The 21922-nt window shown below is 45.0% G+C and overlaps 1 protein-coding gene across 3 annotated transcripts in view; it reads right to left on the bottom strand.

The window, feature by feature from the left end:
• Positions 1-21337, bottom strand: part of ptprz1b (protein tyrosine phosphatase receptor type Z1b) — a 55293-nt gene extending 33956 nt beyond the window's left edge. For 2 of the 3 annotated variants that reach the window (XM_052491898.1, XM_052491899.1), the window contains exons 1-2: positions 21066-21337; positions 6680-6748 (exon numbers count right to left, since the gene is read on the bottom strand). In XM_052491898.1, the coding sequence (XP_052347858.1) occupies positions 6680-6748; positions 21066-21129 (133 nt within the window). In that variant the 5' untranslated portion in view covers positions 21130-21337. The remainder of the gene's footprint in view (positions 1-6679; positions 6749-21065) is intronic. The other variant, XM_052491897.1, reaches the window with a different exon arrangement.
• Between the last annotated feature and the right edge of the window lie 585 nt (positions 21338-21922).

Raw genomic sequence — 21922 nt, 5'->3', positions numbered from 1 at the left:
ACAGCGCCTGCAGTAAGTACATCCATGCAGCTAGCCATATGTACAGTATGCTTGCATACATCCACATTATACTGTACTGTGAGTTTTATGATATTCCCTGCTGAGTCTCTGAGATGCCTGCTGACCCAGAGCAGGGTGGGAGGAGCATGTTGCTGGAAAAGAGTAATGAGTCGGTTGTTGTTGTCTGAACTCAGAGACATTAGCATGAGAACGGCCAGGCTGAGGCTGCACACTGGGAGGAGAGGAGGAAAGACTTCATTATCACCTCTTCCTCTCCCCAGTGTCCTAAAAACGACTGTGTCTCTCTCCCTCCGCCCTCCCTCTCTCACAATAAATACTCTATCTCCCTGTGTGCTGTGTGAACGAGTGTGAGAGTGAGAGAGAGATAGTGTCTTCCCAGCAGCTTTCTCTCTCTCTCGCTCAATTTAAATTCAATTTAAGGGCTTGATTGGCATGGGAAACCTATGTTAACTTTGCCAAAGCGTTGTGAAATATGTAATAAACAAAAGTGAAATAAACAAAAACAAAAAAATGAACAGTGAACATTAACAGTAAACATCCCTCCCTCCCTCCCTCCGTCCCTGCCTCCCTCCCTGCCTCCCTCCCTGCCCTCCCTCCGTCCCTGCCTCCCTCCCTGCCTCCCTGCGTCCCTCCCTCCCTCCCTCCCTCCCTCCCTCCTCCCTCCCTGCCTCCCTCCCCCTCCCTTCCTCCCTGCCTCCCTCCCTCCCCGCCTCCCTCCCTCCCCGCCTCCCCCCTCCCTTCCTCCCTGCCTCCCTCCCTCCCCGCCCCCCCTCCCTCCCTCCCTCCCTCCCTCTCCCCTCCCCCTCCCTCCCTCCCCCTCCCTCCCTCCCTCCCTCCCTCCCCCTGCCTGCCTGCCTGCCTGCCTGCCTGCCTCCCTCCCTCCCTCCCTCCCTCCCTGCCTCCCCCTCCCCCGCCTCCCCCCCTTCCTCCCCCTCCCTGCCTCCCTCCCTGCGTCCCTCCCTCCCCGCCTCCCTCCCTGCCTCCCCCTCCCTCCCTCCCTCCCTCCCTCCCTCCCCCTCCCTGCCTCCCCGCCTCCCCCTCCCTGCCTCCCCCTCCCTGCCTCCCCCTCCCTGCCTCCCTCCCTCCCTGCCTCCCCCTCCCTGCCTCCCCCTCCCTGCCTCCCCTCCCTCCCTCATTTGAACTCCACTGGCTAATATCCCAGTAGAATGAATACAGAGTCATCAAAGGAGGTCAGGTGCTAAAGATAAGAGTTTATCAGGCATGACCGACATTCACAACCTTTTATGGGGTCAAATCATTTCCACTCTGAATTCAGCCGTATTGCCATTGTGAGTTGAATGACAGTTTACTGCGTTGGTGACAGACGAGAGTGGCTTCTGGCTGTGCCACTTAAATGATCTGTGGGACAGCAAGGAGTGTGCCTGTCAATTTGGTGTGCAAGTGTGCATGCGCATGTGAGTGTGTGTGTAGGCTGGGAAAGAGTTTGACTCTTTATTTGGTGTGTGTGTTTGTGCATGCCTGCATATGTGACTGTGTGCCTGAACATGTGTGTGTCTGTATGCTTCTCCTATGCTGGCAGAAAAGTGAAAAGGGGCTGTCAGGTGCTTCTGGGGGCCTCATCTGGCATAAATGCCATGACACAACACTGCTGCTACACTCACAAGATGCTACCATGGCAACAAGGTGCTGCAGAGGTTCGGAGGAGAGTTAAGTGCCAGGAGCAACACGTATTCTGTCAGCCATACCAGGAACACACACAAAGGAGCTGTCCCCCATTACATTGCGCTACTTTTAAACCGAGTTCTCAAATGACAGATGATTGACATCCCAGTACACTATGTGACTCACATGTAATGACTGGTCTTTAAGTGAGTCAGTCTTTATATTAGATGAGGAGAAACGTGGCGTTCTGTTACTCTGAAAGGTTGAATGTCCCTGGGGACCAAGACAGCCAACTTCTGACTCACACACACACACACACACACACACACACACACACACACACACACACACACACACACACACACACACACACACACACACACACACACACACACACACACACACACACACACACACACACACACACAGACAGACAGACACAGACGCATACACGCACAGACACACATACAGACACACCGCACACAGACACACCACACAGGCACACCACACACAGACATACCACACACACACACACACACAATCACACCCAACGCCACACCACACACACTCAGCTACCTCTTTGTCCTCCCAATGAAGAAATCATCACGACTTACCAGCAGTCAGTGACAGTTCTTTAAATCGTCCGTTAAATAAAGAGGGTAATCCCCTTGTAATAGGGCTCAGTGGAGCAGCACTGACATTTTGGAGATGTGTCCAACTGGTCAAAATAAATAACAGATCATCACTTAGCATATCGCTATCAGGCAACTCTCTCTGTTTTCTGTTTTGCAAAGACTTTTATAGGAGGAAAGGCTTATAATAAAGATAAAAGAACCTGTTGTTCATCCTCCAACATCCCACAAACAACATCTGTTATTGGCTGTCTGATAGATCAAGCCTACTTTCCTGTCTTACATCTTGTAGAATACAGCATGAACAGTCTTCACTCTGGCTTTGCCCTTTAATGTGAGAAGACATGGGCAGCAAGGAGAGTGGATTCAAGCAAATTAATTCATGTATTATGTATGTTAGGATTTCGCTATGCAAACACACCATCCTTGTGTGTGTGTGTGTGTGCGTGTGTGTGTGTGTGTGAGGGGAGGGGGTACTGTTCCTCCCCCCCCATCTGTCGACTCTACTAGAGGTCCTCAGTCAGTGTAATGGTGCCCTGAAACACATCACCATCCAGCATGACTAAGTCTCGTCCTGGGTCTCTGAGTCCTGCTGCATTATGACCTTAGCTGGGCCGGAGAGAGAGAAGGGAGCGGGGGCAACTCAACCCTTACCTCACCACCAACCTCAGCAGCTCTAGGACAGGAGGGGGAGAAGACGGCTGGAGACAACTGGAGCAGAAACAACACTAACTAACGACTGCCTGTATGACTAAGAAAGCAGAGCTGGAGTAAGTCAATGAGGTGGTGGTTAACAGCCCGTTAAGAGATGTTAGATGCTGATGGAGAGGCTGCAGTCTGTACTGAATGTGCATTATGCCGGCCAGTGTGTATGTGTAAGACTGGGTCCGCCCTGTGTTAGCCCGCTGAGCATTAGCTTGGGGGAGCTAACGCAAGTCTTCAGGTCTCAGGCGAGGTTAGTCATCACGCAAGCCAACTCCGTTACATGTTGATGGAGAAGAGAGCTGGATCATTTATTCTGTCCCTTGTGTTAGAGCCCAGCAGAAGGAGAAAGAGGCAGACAAAGAGCGAGGGTAGTGTAGGGACACACAGGCCCTGTAGCCATGACAAGGAGATCAGAGAGTTTACACAGGCAGGAAATGGGCTGCTGTGGTGGCTGGGGACCCTGTCTCGCGTGGCCTACACTGGGGCCTGGAGTTATCAGAGGATAGAGACTACACACTCACAGTGGCAGATGGAGACGGGGGAAATGGGGGTTAACGGATCATAGGGACCCCCTGGGGAGAGGGGTTAACGGGTGGATACCGTGGATTTGTACTGTATCAACTTTGGAAACACAAACAGTGGCAGAGCACGCAAGGATACACAGTCTGAAAAACAACACATATATGAACAAATATGAACACAGAACCTGACATTCAGTATATACAGTTTATCACCTATGTGATTGTGATAGTCTGCCTGTACCAAGATAAATCCATTAGCTCACACTGTCTGTTTGACATTCAAATGTTTACAGAGAAATTACATTTCGTACTCCAACTCAGGGGAATCCTGACAATCCAATGAATGTTCAGTATAATATAAATCATACCAATGGATCTCAAAAGTAAAGAGCCACTTAATGGGAGTGCAACCTTGAACCAAAACATTCTGAGCAAATGCTGCTGCATACTCCAAGAGGATTGCATATTCCGTAAAGGCTACCAGCATTAAAGCTTAAAAGCTAGCTACCATATGGTAACGTCCGAGAAGGTTTATCTCCATTTTTCTCTCTCTCTCTCTCTCTCTCTCTCTCTCTCTCTCTCTCTCTCTCTCTCTCTCTCTCTCTCTCTCTTTCCCCATTTCTCCATCTCCATACTGTGCGCTGTGCCTCACAATGAGGTGTGCGCTTTCACATGTTAATTCTCTTCCTCACGGCTCAGTACCTCATACTGACAGCACACTCACTACTGTTATATCACGGGCTGATAAACAGGTCTGCTCCCAACAACACACACACACACACACACACACACACACACACACACACACACACACACACACACACACACACACACACACACACACACACACACACACACACACACACACACACACACACACACACACAGACAGACAGACAGGCAGACAGACAGACAGACAGACAGACAGACAGACAGACAGACAGACAGACAGACAGACAGACAGACAGACAGACACACACGGATGCACGAACAAAGGCATACACATGCAAGCATAAATAAAGGCACACACATGCACACAAACACACACACACAACATACACTTGAGCCCTGCAGTCTCTCTCCCGTCTCTCTGGGACTCAGCTTGTTGTGACGGGGCCCTGAACTTTGAGAGCAGCAGAGTGGAAAATGTCAAGTATAACGCCTATTACCAAACAAGCAGAATTGTTTCTTATCTGAATACAAATTGACAGAGAGAGTGTAATGAAATGAAGTCAAGCAATTTGGGACGATGGATGGAAATCACAAAAACGACGGTACATGAAAGAAAATGCCTTTCATGCCTGAAAATACGTTTCGCTGACTATTTTAACGTGACTGGCCCTTAGAGCAATTGAAACACGCTCAATTTCCCTCAACCAGAACACAGTTAGATTTGAACAAGCTAGACCAGTCAAGTCAGGTCTATTTCACTGATGGAGCAATCCCTCCTGGTAAGGGCTAAGGACATCTGAGCTTAATCCCCTACATCTGTCAGCATGTGGAGAAAAGACCGGCAGTGCTGGTTGTGTTGAGCAGGTTTAACATTAGTGCACCAGTCAGGGCTGAGGTAGCGTATGACACTATTTTAACAATATAGTCTGCAGGGTTCGCATTATGCAATCGTGGTCAAACGTTTTGAGAATGACACAAATATTAATTTTCACAAAGTCTGCTGCCTCAGTTAGTATGATGGCAATTTGCATATACTCCAGAATGTTATGAAGAGTGATCAGATGAATTGCAATTTATTGCAAAGTCCCTCTTTGCCATGCAAATGAAAAGAATCCACAAAAAAACATTTCCACTGCATTTCAGCCCTGCCACAAAAGGACCAGCTCACATCATGTCAGTGATTCTCTCGTTAACACAGGTGTGAGTGTTGACGAGGACAAGGCTGGAGATCACTCTGTCATGCTGATTGAGTTCGAATAACAGACTGGAAGCTTCAAAAGGAGAGTGGTGCTTGGAATCATTGTTCTTCCTCTGTCAACCATGGTTACCTGCAAGGAAACATGTGCTGTCATCATTGCTTTGCACAAAAAGGGCTTCACAGGCAAGGATATTGCCGCCAGTATGATTGCACCTAAAATCAAACATTTATCGGATCATCAAGAACTTCAAGGAGAGCGGTTCAATTGTTTTGAAGAAGGCTTCAGGCCGCCCAAGAAAGTCCAGCAAGCGCCAGGACCATCTCCTAAAGTTGATTCAGCTGCAGGATCGGGGAACCACCAGTACAGAGCTTGCTCAGGAATGGCAGCAGGCGTGCATCTACACAGAAGTGCATCTGCACGCACAGTGAGGCGAAGACTTTTGGAGGATGGCCTGGTGTCAAGAAGGGCCGCAAATTAGCCACTTCTCTCCAGGAAAAACATTAGGGACAGACTGATATTCTGCAAAAGGTACAGGGATTGGACTGCTGAGGAATGGGGTAAGTCATTTTCTCTGAGGAATCCCCTTTCCGATTGTTTGGGACATCCAGAAAAAAGCTTGTCCGGCTCACTTACAATTTTGCCTAAGAAGACAGCCATGAATAAAGAATGGTACCAATACATCCTCCGAGTGCAACTTCTCCCAACCATCCAGGAAAAGTTTGGTGACAAACAATGCCTTTTCCAGCATGACGGAGCACCTTGCCATAAGGCAAAAGTGATAACTAAGTTGCCCGGGGAACAAAACATCGATATTTTGGGTCCATGGCCAGGAAACTCCCCAGACCTTAATCCCATTGAGAACTTGTGGTCAATCCTCAAGAGGAAGGGTGGACAAACAAAAATCCACAAATTCTGACAAACTCCAAGCATAGATTATTTAAGAATGTGGCCCAGAAGTTAATTGACAGCATGCCAGGGTGGATTGCAGAGGTCTTGAAAAAGAAGGGTCAGCACTGCAAATATTGACTATTTGCATCAACTTCATGTAATTGTCAATAAAAGCCTTTGACACTTGTGAAATGCTTGTAATTATAATTATACTTCAGTATTCCATAGTAACATCTGACAAAAATATCTAAAGACACAAAAATGTATATTTGTGTCATTCTCAAAACTTTTGGCCAAGACTGTACATCGACTCTTGAGGGTGACCGGTGCTCAACATTGCTATTTCAGCCCCTATCCCCCCCTGTAATTCGTAACCTGAATACCCCATGGCATGAATGCTGTTCTGTACTGTACTGACCTGTGTAGGACCAGTCGATGTCGTCTGTGAATTTTCTCTGGGCCTTGAAGTACGCCTCTGTCAAGGCCACTATAAGAGAAAGGGGGAGAGGGAGAGAGAGAGAGAGAGAGAGAGAGAGAGAGAGAGAGAGAGAGAGAGAGAGAGAAAGGAGATGGAAAAAATAGAGAGTTAGAATACGCTTCACTGAGAAAAACATAAACACTATGTCACGTGAGACCCCAGCACCTGCTGCATGACACTGTATATGAAGACATACTTCTTCTCTCATGTCAAAGGACACATCCCGACCACTTGGTTTACCTATAGGGATATGATTGAGCTGCCATTTGTTGAGTGTCTCTCAAAACAGACTCTCTTCTCAAGGGCAGGGGAGAGAAGGGAATGGTGGAGAGGGGTGAGGCACAGGAGAGAGCGGTGAGGAAGGCGATAAAAGCGAGATAGAGGGCACTTCTCTCTCACTCCTTCTCCCTCGTTCTCTGTAACTGATGAGGGTCACGTTCCACCCACTTTCTATACCTGTCACAGTGCTGACTGTTCCAGCCCCTCTCATCCCTCGTCCATGCATCTCTCATCCAGCAGAGTTCTCGGTAGACCGCTTGGTTAATGGGAACGTGATGAAGGACTGGTCATCTTTATTGACTCACCTAGAGAGATCGCGTTGTTGTCCCCATTCCACATCCACATAGTGATGTAGTGAGCTATCTGCTACAGAGACAGTAGAAGGTAATGGCTATATGTTGATGTGTGGAAACAACACACACACGCGCACACACACACACGCGCACACACGCACGCACGCACACACGCACACACACACACACACACACACACACACACACACACACACACACACACACACACACACACACACACACACACACACACACACACACACACACACACACACACACACACTGTGGAGGAGATGAGACACATCAGTGGAGTTCAGAAGGTCCAAAGTAATTACTGGAAAGAGACAACCGTTTTGAGAGATGAATGGTCTAGAGAAAATGGCTGCTCAATCTGTATGTGTGTGTGTGCCTTTGTGTGTGTATGTATGTGTGTGTGTGTGTTTGCTACTGCACAAAGTATACACACATCTACTGCTCTAATTGATCTCTGCCTCCTCCTCTTTGTATATCTCTTTCTCTTTCCTCTCTATCTTTCTCCCCAAATTCACTCTCATTACATTATCTCTCTCCATATCTCTCTCTCTCTCACACACACAGAGAGGCTTCGGGTTGTTTTACACTATCAGAGTGTCGCTGTGTAGATCGAAGGAAGGATATTAAGCATTAGTGGATTTAATCCCATAGATCTTAACAGGATGGAAGCCTAATGATCCGTATCAAAGTCCACTTTAAGAGCAGTATACCTTACCTACTGCTGACATTTGCACTACTGTGACAATCTTCCTCCTAACTCATCGTCTTGCCGCCACTCGAACTTCTCCATTTCAAATAGCTCAGTTACCCAGTGGACATACTCTTTCTGACCTGGTAATGTCCGAAGATAATAGTGCTCTCTGTGCCATGTAGGAAAGGAAACTGATATCTGGCAGCCCGGTGTGTGTGTGTGTGTGTGTGTGTGTGTGTGTGTGTGTGTGTGTGTGTGTGTGTGTGTGTGTGTGTGTGTGTGTGTGTGTGTGTGTGTGTGTGTGTGTGTGTGTGTGTGTGTGTGCGTGCGTGCGTGTAGTACAGCTCTTTCCTTTCCCAGGTCTGTTTCCCCTCTAGAGGTTACAGCATACAGATAGCATTGTTTCATCAAACAGAGGTCCGCGGTACATAGTAAAGACCTACCCTTGGTCTGGAGAGTATGTATTCATATCAATGACTGTTTCTTCAATGGTGACAATGAACATTCTCCTTTCACTCCCCCCCATCATCATAGTTTTTTACAGTATGGTTAAAACAATAGGATTATTATGGAGCATTAGACCTACCACGTGAGAACAACAGGATAGAAACAGAGTTGGTCATCATGACCCTTAACCTCTGACTTAACGCAACAACACCAACACAGGTGGGTTAGTAACTAAGCAGTAGCTCGGTAGATACAAAGCGATGTGAGTAACTAGATTTTGAGGAACTACACACACACACACACACACACACACACACACACACACACACACACACACACACACACACACACACACACACACACACACACACACACACACACACACACACACACACACACACACAGCCCTCCCCTCCCCCCTGTTCCAGGCTCAGTGTCACAGAGAAAACCCAGAGGCAAATTAGATTACGATCCCTCACAGTGAGATATTAAGGAGCCCATTATCAATGCTCGCCACAACCTCCCGGCTCTCTCCCTCCTTCCTTTCCTCCCTCTTTCACTCCTTTTCTCTCCTTCTTTTGGTCCTCATCAGCACTAACGATGGGGCCCATATACGACCTTATCACCAACGAGCGCGTCACACTCAAGCTGGCCTGGAACCTCTCGGCTTTGCCCTCCTTCTCTCCGTCTCCTCTCTGTCACTATCAGCTCTAATGATGGTGCTCATAAATCTGTCTTACAGTCACACTCAAATGTCCCCATTTCTTTGGTTCAAGGCCAACGTGGTTTCTAACCGCCACTAAGTGAATCAGTTGGACACGGAGTGTTGACCTCTTCTTTTAACCCCAGATCAGATAGACTGAGTGGGCGCCTGCCTGCCATGGTCAGGAACTAAACGTGTATCTATTACAATAGGGCCAGTCATGACAGAAAGGCCAAACCTGAACACTCTGGCCTAGACAGAACATGGAGTCGCTGACCTGGCCTTCTACTAATGAGTAAGGACAGTGTATATGGATGGATGGTGTGTGTGTGTGTGTGTGTGTGTGTGTGTGTGTGTGTGTGTGTGTGTGTGTGTGTGTGTGTGTGTGTGTGTGTGTGTGCGTGTGCGTGTGCGTGTGCGTGTGCGCGTGCGCGCGTGTGTGTGTGTGTGACACTGTACTGTACACTGTGTTGCTGTAGCAGGGGAGAGTCTCGCTAGAATGTTAATGAATGGAAGTTTAGTGGACCCCTGAGAGAGATGGAAGCTGGCTCAGACTGGAATTAAAAGACAGGAAGGATTCACTTTACTCTGGCTTGGCACTGAACCGCTCAACCGCCCAGCGCATGTGGTTCACTTCACTGTCCTTAGGGACTCTCCGTACAGCCACGGTCGTGGTCCCTTTACTGGGGCGTGAAATCACGTATCTGGATCGTACAACACATCCTCCGTCTGTGAGGGGACAGGGGTAATATGACAACTCGCATTAAACAAGAGGCACTGAGACAGAACGACTGGCACCATCTCTGAGTCGGTGCAGTGAAGAGCTTTAGCTTCAAGAGCTTTAGCAGGGCAGAAGTGATTCCACGATGCCAAATGCCAATGGTCATCATTATTCTTTCCTTTGATCAATACACACTGAGAACATTCTAGAGAGCACCTGTTGGACATGAAGTGAGATATACATACCTCCCCGCCACACCCCATTACATGTTCATGTCACAGCTGCTGTGACTGAAAGCCATGTGTGAATTAGTGAATTAGTGGCATGTGTTCTCTCCTAGCAGGTTTTACTTGCAGGTCTTCCACTGGAGTCATACAGGGGGAAGATTGAAGAGGGTTAGGCCCAAATTAAACAGGGGATATTGCCTCTGAGTGCTGTCAAATGCTGCATTGTTCCATGGGGACTTATATATGACAACGTGAATCAATGTCATGATGATGTATGTCGGTGTTTGAGAAGGCCTATGGGAATGTGTCATGGTCCAGCTGTTGCAGTGAGGTCAGAGGACATGTGACATGTGGTAACCGTGGGAACGTGAGACCTAGAAGCCGACTTGTGAAGGTGGTAATATAGGGGAACAGCTGGGGGTTAGAACAACTGTTCAGAACAACTGGACAGTGAAACGACAGTGGAACAAATATCCCTCTTGGGAACGATAAATCATTTTTTTATTGACATTTCTTCATTGTCCCCGAGAGGGAAATTTGTTCATCCGCATTCAAGTTCACTTCTGCTGCATAGCAATTCGTCCAGTGTTACCTAGTGTTGTTTTTTAGTGTAACATTTCTAGTGTTGATTCATGTGTTAAATGAACTCTGTAATTATTAAATTAACACTCATTGGTGTAAAATACCCCCCGTGTTGGTTCAAATAACCAGTATTAAACCAAAACCACGCCCATCATTATCATATTTCCCAGCATGCTGCATTTCAGGTTGATTTTTAGAATCGTTTTTTTCAATATTTGTTTTTTGCATATAAATTCATTGATTCATTAATCTTATTCTACTCTAATATAAATAACATAGATGTTTCTAAACTAATATAATCTTTTACTGAAATGGTTGTTCCAGTTGTCACGTCCTGACCATAGAGAGACTTTATTTTCCATGGTGGAGTAGGTCAGGGCATGACTGTCTAGTTTATATTTTCTATATGGGGTTCTAGGTTGTTTTTTCTATGTTGGGGTTTTGGTGTGATTCCCAATTAGAGGCAGCTGGCTATCGTTGTCTCTAATTGGGGATCATACTTAAGGAGCATTTTTTTCCACCTGTGGGTTATGGGATATTGTTTATGTTTATGAGTTAGTACAGGTAGCAGCTCGTTAGTCACGGTTCGTTGTTTGTTTCTTTATTTGTTTTTTTTCTAGGTTTTTCACTTTAATAAATTATGTAGAAACCATATTGCGCTGCAGCTTTGTCCGACCATTAGTAAGACGAACGTGACACCAGTTTAGATCATTTATGTAGTCTTGTATCTTAGCCATCCCAACCCAGCAGTCATTCTTAATGCAGGTTGTGTGTGAATAAAAGTTCAAAATGGCTGGATTCCAATAGGAATTACACATCACTTTATACAAGCAAGCATAATGTGACTTGCAGACCTGATGTAGCCTGTAAACCATGAATTCCAGGCCACAGCATTAGGGTAAAACTAGCCCCGTGTTGCAGTGTGTTAAAGAATTGACGTAACATATTTGCTGAGGGTCTCACTTGGTGAAGGCCACAGGACTGAACATGGATGAATGCAACAACCATGTCTCAACCAAAACCAAGGCTTTAAACTAAGCAGCGAGTTAATTTAACACTGAAAAGTGTGGACCGCTATAGACACTGGACCAGTGTTCAATTTAACACTCTCGGTGTTGATTTAACACTGGATAATTTTCTGTCTGGTTTAACTTCACCTTATGTTGAGAACAACTGAGTTTTTAACCAGAGTCATAAGTGCTAAAATGGCTCTGAGATTAAGACACTGGACAGAGCTGTCCTGTTCTCAATGATAGACCTGTGGAAGTTCTGCTCATTCATCATGGGAGTTTTTCTGTGACATTCCATTTCTGTGACAGATTCTGTGCCTCTGCGACTACTCCTCCCCTAATTCTGCTGCATCCGTTGACAGAAATGAGTGTGTGCTGTGCGTCGCACTCAAGAAGAGCCCATCAATCTCCCCTATGGTCCTGCACTCTGAAGGCTGTGTGTCAACGTAGATTTTCTCCAAATTCTGTTTCATGAGATTAACTTTAATGCCGATGGAGAGGGTTTACTTGTCTCCTCCACAAAACTCTCCATGAAACACAGCATTTGTGAACAAACAACCCATGAAAAAGCCTGTTATTAATGTGAGCCGCGAGCCAGGGAGTTTCCTGGTGAGGGGTGGCCTGAAATAATAAACACAAAGTTTCAGATCCTTCCTCCCAAGAAGAACTCATAAATAAATCAGGCACAGAGTGTGACACCCCTGGGGAGGGGGGGAGAACACAGAGAGCTGGAGAAAACAGAGGAACACAGAGAGCTGGAGAAAACGGAGGAACAGAGAGCTTCATAACGCAGAGACAGTATTTTAGAGCCAGGTACAGTCACTGTACTTACTGTAGTCAGCCCCACTGGGGTTGTGTGGTTGATGATGACATAAATGCTCAGTCCCACTTTGAAGTCATGACTGTGTGTACACTGGTAGAGTGTTTATTTGTTACTTGGGTACGTAGTATTGTGTCCATGTGAATTAGTGGGGATGGTGTGTGTATGTTTTCGTGTGTGTGTGCGTGTGTATGCTAGAACCAGTCGATTCTCCCACTCTGAGTGCATTGAAATGCACTGTGTTCATCTGCTCAGCATCACAGCACTGAGCTATATAAGCATCTCAATAGTCTAATGTGGCTTCCTGGAAGAAAGGAGACGAGAAGGGGAAGTGACAGACAGTATTGAGATGCATCACAGGTTTCCCATCAGTTCCATCAGTATGCTAGGGAGCATCAGCACTGGACTCCTTGACAACCGTATAATGTCTTGTGGCGTCTGGCCACCCTGATTTCCACACTGACATCCTCTGCTGCCTCCCCCATCGCCATGGACACACACTCCCCTATCTTTCATTGCCCCCCCCCAACCCACCCACCCACCCAACCACCTTTCACTTGAGGTTCCCCTCCATCTTTCACTGCAGTCTGCAGCCCCTCTCCCACCGGCTTTCCCTGAGTTCCCCCAGCCTCAGTCATCTCATTCCCCCAGACCCACTATCTCCCACTGCCTCTTATTAAAGTCTCTCTCCTTTAAACAACACTGTCCTTTGTGACAGACGGCCCAGCCACAGACAAGCCTTGCTCTTGTCAGGCATCCTTGATGCTGGCCTTCTAAGGCAGAGCTCCTCTGTCCAGTGTCTGTGTTATTTTACTCATCTTCATTTTTTCTTTTTATTGGCCAGTCTGAGATATGGCTTTTTCTTTGCAACTCTGCCTAGAAGGCCAGCATCCCGGAGTCACCTCTTCACTGTTGATGTTGAGACTGGTGTTTTGCGGGTACTATTTAATGAAGCTGCCAGGTGAGAACATGTGAGGCATCTGTTTCTCAAACTAGAAACTCTAACATACTTGTCCTCTTGCTCAGTTGTGCACCGGGGCCTCCCACTCCTCTTTATATTCTGGTTAGGGCCAGAATGAGTTGGGTGGGTTGTCTATGTTAGTTTTTCTATGATTTTCGATTGTGATCATTTTGACCCCACGGAGTGAGATCTTGCGTGGAGCCCCAGATCGAGGGAGATTATCAGTGGTCTTGTATGTCTTCCATTTCCTAATAATTGCTCCCACAGTTGATTTCTTCAAACCAAGCTGCAGATTCCATCTTCCCAGCCTGGTGCAGGTCTACAATTTTGTTTCTGGTGTCCTTTGACAGCTCTTTGGTCTTGGCCATAGTGGAGTTTGGAGTGTGACTGTTTGAGGTTGTGGACAGGTGTCTTTTATACTGATAACAAGTTCAAACAGGTGCAATTAATACAGGTAACGAGTGGAGGACAGAGGAGCCTCTTAAAGAAGAAGTTACAGGTCTGTGAGAGCCAGAAATCTTGCTTGTTTGTAGGTGACCAAATACTTATTTTCCACCATATTTGCTAATAAATTCATTAAAAATCCTACAATGTGATTTTCTGGATTTTTCTTTCTAATTCTGTCTGTCATAGTTGAAGCGTACCTATGATGAAAATTACAGGCCTCTCTCAACTTTTTAAGTGGGAGAACTTGCACAATTGGTGGCTGACTAAATACCTTTTTGCCCCACTGTAGTTGTTTTAGACACCCAAAAAGAGACACATAAGATGGCTTTAGGAAATATTTTTAACAAGATTCGTACTTCCATGAAGACTTTTGTTGTGCTGGCAGCACAGAGGGACAGAGCGGCTCTGTTCTGAGTAGCAGCGTAACGGTCCGTCCGGTTCTACAGTTCTAATCGCATTTTACACACGGAGCGCTATGGGAACACGACACACACTGACCCTCAACAGTGGCAAAGTGGTGTGAGTGCGTGTCTGTGTGTGCGTGTGCATCCATGCGTCCGTGTATGAGAGAGACATGGGAGGGGAAAACAGATGATGTGGGACAAATCACATGTTCCAAATCAGCTCTAAATCGTCTGTTGTTATTACAGGGCTAGATCATAACTTGAGATATGTGTGCCTAGGGCGTACTGCGTAGCTAACTCGAGTGTCCACCCATACATTAGACTGAACATATTCACCCTGTCTAGAGCGCAAGCAGTTCCCTCAGATCATCTCGTTCGAGTAATTTACCATAGTACATGTTACCATGACTACTGTTGACATCCTCTATTAGATTGCATGAAACACCCTATACTGGTGAATAATCATGACGGAGAAGCAGAAGAGAGAGTGAACACGGAGAGGGACAAGAGAGACTCAGCATGAGCACTTCGGGGGTGCAAGGTCCTCCATGGATTCTGTCACGGGAGAAAGGCCTGGTACGTGAAGTGAGATCCTGCCTCTATGTTTGTTTCCATGAACACCCACACACACCACTCACACTCCCGTCTCTGGAGACAGACACACGGGGCTAAACAGAGAGCTGTGCAGCCGATAAGACCGACATTCATCTGTCTCTCTCCTCGGATCCAAACCGCCGACGTTGAAATCAGAAGAGGAGACAAGCCATACCAGTGATTCGTCGACGTTTAACTCTAGACGAAACTCATTTAACATTTAAGAGCAACGGCCGAGATGGAAAACAAATCTAATCAGAGAGGGAGAGACGGAGAGACGGAGAGAGGTCCCGTGGACGCCTCTTTTTTACAAACGTTAAGAGACATGGATCATTTGATCGTCCAGGGGGAGAGGGGGCTCTCTCTCTCTCTCTCCTCATGACGTACGTAGCATTAGGATGACATAACTACACCGTGGGACTAATGACCAGATGTGGTAGATCACAGGACGTCATAAAGCACCCAGGGGTCAAACCTCGACGGCTAATAGACAGCTTCTCTGCCACGCATCATCTGCATGTGTCACAGGTCTCTTTAGGTGACGTCGCTTTGATAAGGAACATGATTTACAGAGCTAGGGGGGGGGGGAAGAGTTCTGAAAGGGTTCTGGGTTCTAAACGGAACCGTTCATTGGAAGAAGCCCTTTTGGGTTCTATGGCATCAGGTGTATGATTGGCTTCATTTACAGGTCATGTTGCTTTATTAAGGCAAATTGCTCCTATTATAAATAGCATCATAATACACAGTTAATAAAGGTTTTATTAGCAGTAATTATTTATGAGCATGATTGGACGTAATGATTCTAAACCAGGTTGCAGTTCAATTGGTTACAGGTTTGACCCAGACACATTTTGCGTCCGCGAACACTAGCAGGTGTCTCTTCAGTAGAAGACTCCTATTCTATTTTTAATAGTCCTTCTGGCTTTTCATTGTGTTTCATTATCTGGTGCTCTAGTCTAGGGCTTTGTTTTCTTTATTCCATGTACATTCTGTCAAGGTTCAAAGGAAACTGCAGTGGACATGCTGCCAAATGCCAATTAACTATACACCGTGGGTTTAGAGAAGAGTAAACGAGCCTAATGAATGATGCTGGATCCCATAACAGCACTCACCCAGGCTCAACCACCTTCACCACATCCACATAGGGTAGTTACACTTGCAAACACCGTATAGAGAGTGTTTCTATTGTGTTATTGACTGTACGTTTGTTAATCCCATGTGAAACTCTGTGTTGTTGTTGTCTGTTCACACTGCTTTGCTTTATCTTGGCCAGGTCGCCGTTGTAAATGAGAACTTGTTCTCAACTGGCCTACCTGGTTAAATGAAGGTCAAGTCATAGAAAGAGATGACACTGCAACTGTTACAGTCACACACATGCTGCTGTTGGTACAGCTCATTATTAAAGAGAGCATCAACTATCATGTCTGCCAAGAGATACCATTATATTATATTCAAGTCTGTAGGTCTGATTGACCAGCAAAGAAGAACACAACACAAACTTTTAGAAAGGGGGGAGTTGGGGTGTCTACAGTAGAGTATCGTGATATTATTTTTAACTATGCTACATTGATTCTATGACATTGATGTACTTATTTGTTGCTGGGTAGTTAACATGAGTTATCGCTAGCCGGTTGTACCAGCGCCAAAACATCTCCTCCTATTGGTTGGTCACAATCTTCTTTTTAAATGGTGAGCCAACATGTTTTCAGCTCTTTTATATCCCTGACTGATCAAAACTCGTTTTTATTATGGCTCTCTGTTGTCCCTCTGTAGCAGACATATAGTGAGCAATAGGTTTTTAACATTGAATCGCCCAGACAATCTCAGTATCAAGTTCCAATACATATAGAATTGTGATATATCGTGATAGATATCATATCGGCACTTACAGTTGAAGTCGAAAGTTCACCATCTCGTGCTGTTACTTCATGCATCCCAATCACACCCATTGAGATAACAAGGGTTCTTCATACATCCCAATCACACCCATTGAGATAACAACGTTACTTCATACATCCCAATCACACCCATTGAGATAACAATGTTACTTCATGCATCCCAATCACACCCATTGAGATAACAATGTTACTTCATGCATCCCAATCACACCCATTGAGATAACAATGTTACTTCATACATCCCAATCACACCCATTGAGATAACAACGTTACTTCATGCATCCCAATCACACCCATTGAGATAACAATGTTACTTCATGCATCCCAATCACACCCATTGAGATAACAGTGTTACTTCATGCATCCCAATCACACCCATTGAGATAACAATGTTACTTCATGCATCCCAATCACACCCATTGAGATAACAACGTTACTTCATACATCCCAATCACACCCATTGAGATAACAGTGTTACTTCATACATCCCAATCACACCCATTGAGATAACAATGTTACTTCATGCATCCCAATAACACCCATTGAGATAACAATGTTACTTCATACATCCCAATCACACCCATTGAGATAACAATGTTACTTCATGCATCCCAATCACACCCATTGAGATAACAACGTTACTTCATGCATCCCAATCACACCCATTGAGATAACAACATTACTTCATGCATCCCAATAACACCCATTGAGATAACAGTGTTACTTCATGCATCCCAATCACACCCATTGAGATAACAACGTTACTTCATGCATCCCAATAACACCCATTGAGATAACAGTGTTACTTCATGCATCCCAATCACACCCATTGAGATAACAACGTTACTTCATGCATCCCAATAACACCCATTGAGATAACAGTGTTACTTCATGCATCCCAATCACACCCATTGAGATAACAACGTTACTTCATGCATCCCAATCACACCCATTGAGATAACAATGTTACTTCATGCATCCCAATCACACCCATTGAGATAACAACGTTACTTCATGCATCCCAATCACACCCATTGAGATAACAACGTTACTTCATACATCCCAATCACACCCATTGAGATAACAGTGTTACTTCATACATCCCAATCACACCCATTGAGATAACAATGTTACTTCATGCATCCCAATAACACCCATTGAGATAACAATGTTACTTCATACATCCCAATCACACCCATTGAGATAACAATGTTACTTCATGCATCCCAATCACACCCATTGAGATAACAACGTTACTTCATGCATCCCAATCACACCCATTGAGATAACAACGTTACTTCATGCATCCCAATAACACCCATTGAGATAACAGTGTTACTTCATGCATCCCAATCACACCCATTGAGATAACAGTGTTACTTCATGCATCCCAATCACACCCATTGAGATAACAACGTTACTTCATGCATCCCAATCACACCCATTGAGATAACAGTGTTACTTCATGCATCCCAATAACACCCATTGAGATAACAGTGTTACTTCATGCATCCCAATCACACCCATTGAGATAACAACGTTACTTCATGCATCCCAATCACACCCATTGAGATAACAATGTTACTTCATGCATCCCAATCACACCCATTGAGATAACAACGTTACTTCATGCATCCCAATCACACCCATTGAGATAACAGTGTTACTTCATGCATCCCAATCACACCCATTGAGATAACAACGTTACTTCATGCATCCCAATCACACCCATTGAGATAACAGTGTTACTTCATGCATCCCAATCACACCCATTGAGATAACAGTGTGGAAGATCAATTCTTCACATTCATTCAATAACCCTCTAGGGTCATTCCATGTCATTTCAGCAAGCCATGACACCCACCATGTCAGATTGTTCTGAAATCGTTTACTTAGTTAGAAACAGATAATATGAGCAATCCTTCAACACTATTTTCTTGAAATATTACTTGATATCTGAGAAATGAAGCTAATTGATTGCACCCAAACCATTCAACATGAATTCGATATTCAATACATATACCTAACATCCGATTTGGACCAAACTCTTTTTCAAACAATGAGTAAGACATGAGAAATTCAAAGAACTTGTCAAAAGCCCCAATACCAGGATGTAGGATGGGACGTAACAACTTCAATTAATAATTTATCTAAACGGGGGAAAAAACATTCACTGGGAATACATTACATAGGGTGAAGAAGCAATACTCCAAGCCGCAGCTCCATGCTACTTGTCAGATACTAAGGATTTGTTGTTGGGGTGTGGCATCTGTGGGTGGCTTCAAACAGTTTCTTTGGATTCCTCGTGTCTAACTCATTGTTGAAAAAAGTTTGGTCCAAATCAGATGTTAGGTACTATGGTTTTTGAATATTATATGAATCCTATATATTTAAATGGCCAAAATCTGGATGTAATCTGATGTAATTAGCTTAATTTCTCAGAGATAAAATGATATTTAAACAAAATAATGTTGCAGGAATGGTAATCGTATCTCTTTCTAACTACAGAAACAATTTCAAAACAATCTGATATGGTGGGTGTCGAAATGCTTGTGCTTTTTGAGGTGGAACGACACTCTTGCCCTGCCCATAGATGGTGTTACAACCATCTCATTTAGATACATAATAGGGCAACATTATCCACAGTGATCCACTGATCAGCATCAGCATTAGGATGAGATCTTCTCTGATGGTAGAACTAACAGACTCTGTGTGCTTTCAGAGCCTCGCACGTACACTAACTCTGTCCCTGTCCACCCAGCCCAGAGAAATAAAGAGAGCCTGCCCTATAGCGCTGCTGGCACTGCTCAATGGGTATTATGTCATTACCACGCTACTGCTTATGAACTCTCCCGGGACTCTCCTGATCAGGGTTGGGTTTAGTTCCGTTTTCAATTCAGTCAATCATCCATTGCTTTCTATGAGGATTGTTCCACTTTCTGAACCGGTCCGACTGAAGTGAAAACTAACCCTAGCCATGCCCACCACCCGTGGCCAAAATTTGACCCTGACACTGGCACACACCACAGCTGTTACTTTACATTAGTTCCTAATGTACTGTTCTGCACTGTTCATATCTAGGCTAATTACCGTAATCTAGTCTACAGTAAATATATATATATATATATATATATATATATATTCTTTCTTTCTCTTTTTACATATGGCATGGATTGAATGTGTTGATTGTATCCAAACAGTCAAATTGGTGATAGTCTTGCATGCAGATGGATGTTTCTATTTGTGAGACACAGGATGAGTGCCTTATGTTGTTTTGTGTGTGTGTGTGTGTGTGTGTGTGTGTGTGTGTGTGTGTGTGTGTGTGTGTGTGTGTGTGTGTGTGTGCGTGTGTGTGTGTGTGTGTGTGTGTGTGTGTGTGTGTGTGTGTGTGTGTGTGTGTGTGTGTGTGTGTGCGTGTGTGTCTGTGGCCAACTCCTGTATGGTGGCCTGGCATATTGAGGAACAGATGGCTTAGAGATGTGCTCCCTCCTTCTTTTCCCTCCAAATAATTTCCCCCATAATTCCCAATTCCCATAAAACCCCATAGCAAAACTGTCCATCTCTGAGATGCTTTTTTTAGATCACAGATAATGACTCAGCCAAGGGATTAGAAGAAACGGAACAAGCAGATGGCAGATATCAAAACTCTCAAAAGCACCTCCTCTTTCTTTTCCATCTAGTCTTTGACCAGAAAACCATCCACGAAACCGACCCTATTGTCAGTGTTCATGCCAGGGAAATAGTAGATAGACAAGACAATCCTTTTAAAGGATCAATACTATGGCTTTCAACATCAAGTTAAAGGCTCTCAATGGCTTGTCCAAATGCCATCAGAAAAACTCTGTTAACAGCCTACAAATGAGTCCTCTTGAAATATCAAGTGAAATGCTGCTATCAAAATGTTGAAAGTTCTCCAAATGTTAAAAGTCTCTTCATGATAAATCAACAGTGTAATTTCTCCAAATAGTCCTGAGATGTGTCAGGTGGAGTGGCATTTGGGATGCACATTTTAAATTCACCACGGTCCCTGTCTTTATTTTGTTTGCTAGTGTCAAATATTTCACCTTTGAGTGAATGCACAATAGCATCAAATATAGAGACAACATTAGCCAGTTACTGACATGGGCTGTGCACACTCCAGCAAAAACCGCTGATAATGCGTATCACACATAAATCATTGCACTTATCAAAATCTATAAATATTATTCTTCCTTACCTATCTGGCAGAAAACCAGGAGCTGCGCAATGGAAATCAGCACCCTGGATACAGTCAGTTCCATAGTCTCCGATTCAGCGGCAAACTGAATTTTAAACGCAAAAAAAAGAATTGTAGCAAAACAATCTGAATTTCTGGCGCGAGCGCTAAGATGCTACACTCGCTTCATACCGCCGATGTCGGCGCTCCGGTCCTCCTGCCTCTTCCCTCCCTGTATTTCGCTCTCTGCTTGGAGGAAACGGAGTGGCTCCACTCTCTCATGTACAACACTGGCTGGGTATGGAGAGGGGGATTTGGTATGCGCGCCGCCCACTACTCACACAGGCGCAGCGGGAGGGAAAAACTGATGGTTCAACATGCTCTCTGAATGGTGATATGAAATGACTACTGGCTGGCCAGCGATAAAGGGAAACGTGCATATTCAGAAGGCAAAACTTTTATTTTTTGTGAGCTCACAAAGACGAAATGCCAATTTAGTGCCTAATGCAACTACACTAAGAAGTTGTGATTTAAATGAAAATACAGCCAATCAGCATAATTGCATGATGGAAAAGTAAAGCCAGGATAATGTCTAGGGGTCTCTACTATAACAGCTAGGAGATGAGTAGGGCTGTTTCATCATTTACCAATAATAAGGGCCTACGACTGTGCCTCCCATCATCTGAATAAACCTTTGTGAAATTGTTGTTCACAAACACTTCAATATTCCTATAGGAATCCAGATCTCAAGTCTCATTATATTTCTCCTCTGCAGAGTACAGAGCTGGGGGTAGGGTGTTGGCTTCGCCCCATGTGAAACCTCTATTACTGTTTCTCCTATTATATGGTGCTGGGCAACATGGTCTTACAGTCACAAC

Source organism: Oncorhynchus keta, chromosome 33 (genome assembly GCF_023373465.1).
Source record: "Oncorhynchus keta strain PuntledgeMale-10-30-2019 chromosome 33, Oket_V2, whole genome shotgun sequence".
NCBI lineage: Eukaryota > Metazoa > Chordata > Actinopteri > Salmoniformes > Salmonidae > Oncorhynchus > Oncorhynchus keta.
This window is presented reverse-complemented; position numbering and strand designations above follow the sequence as displayed.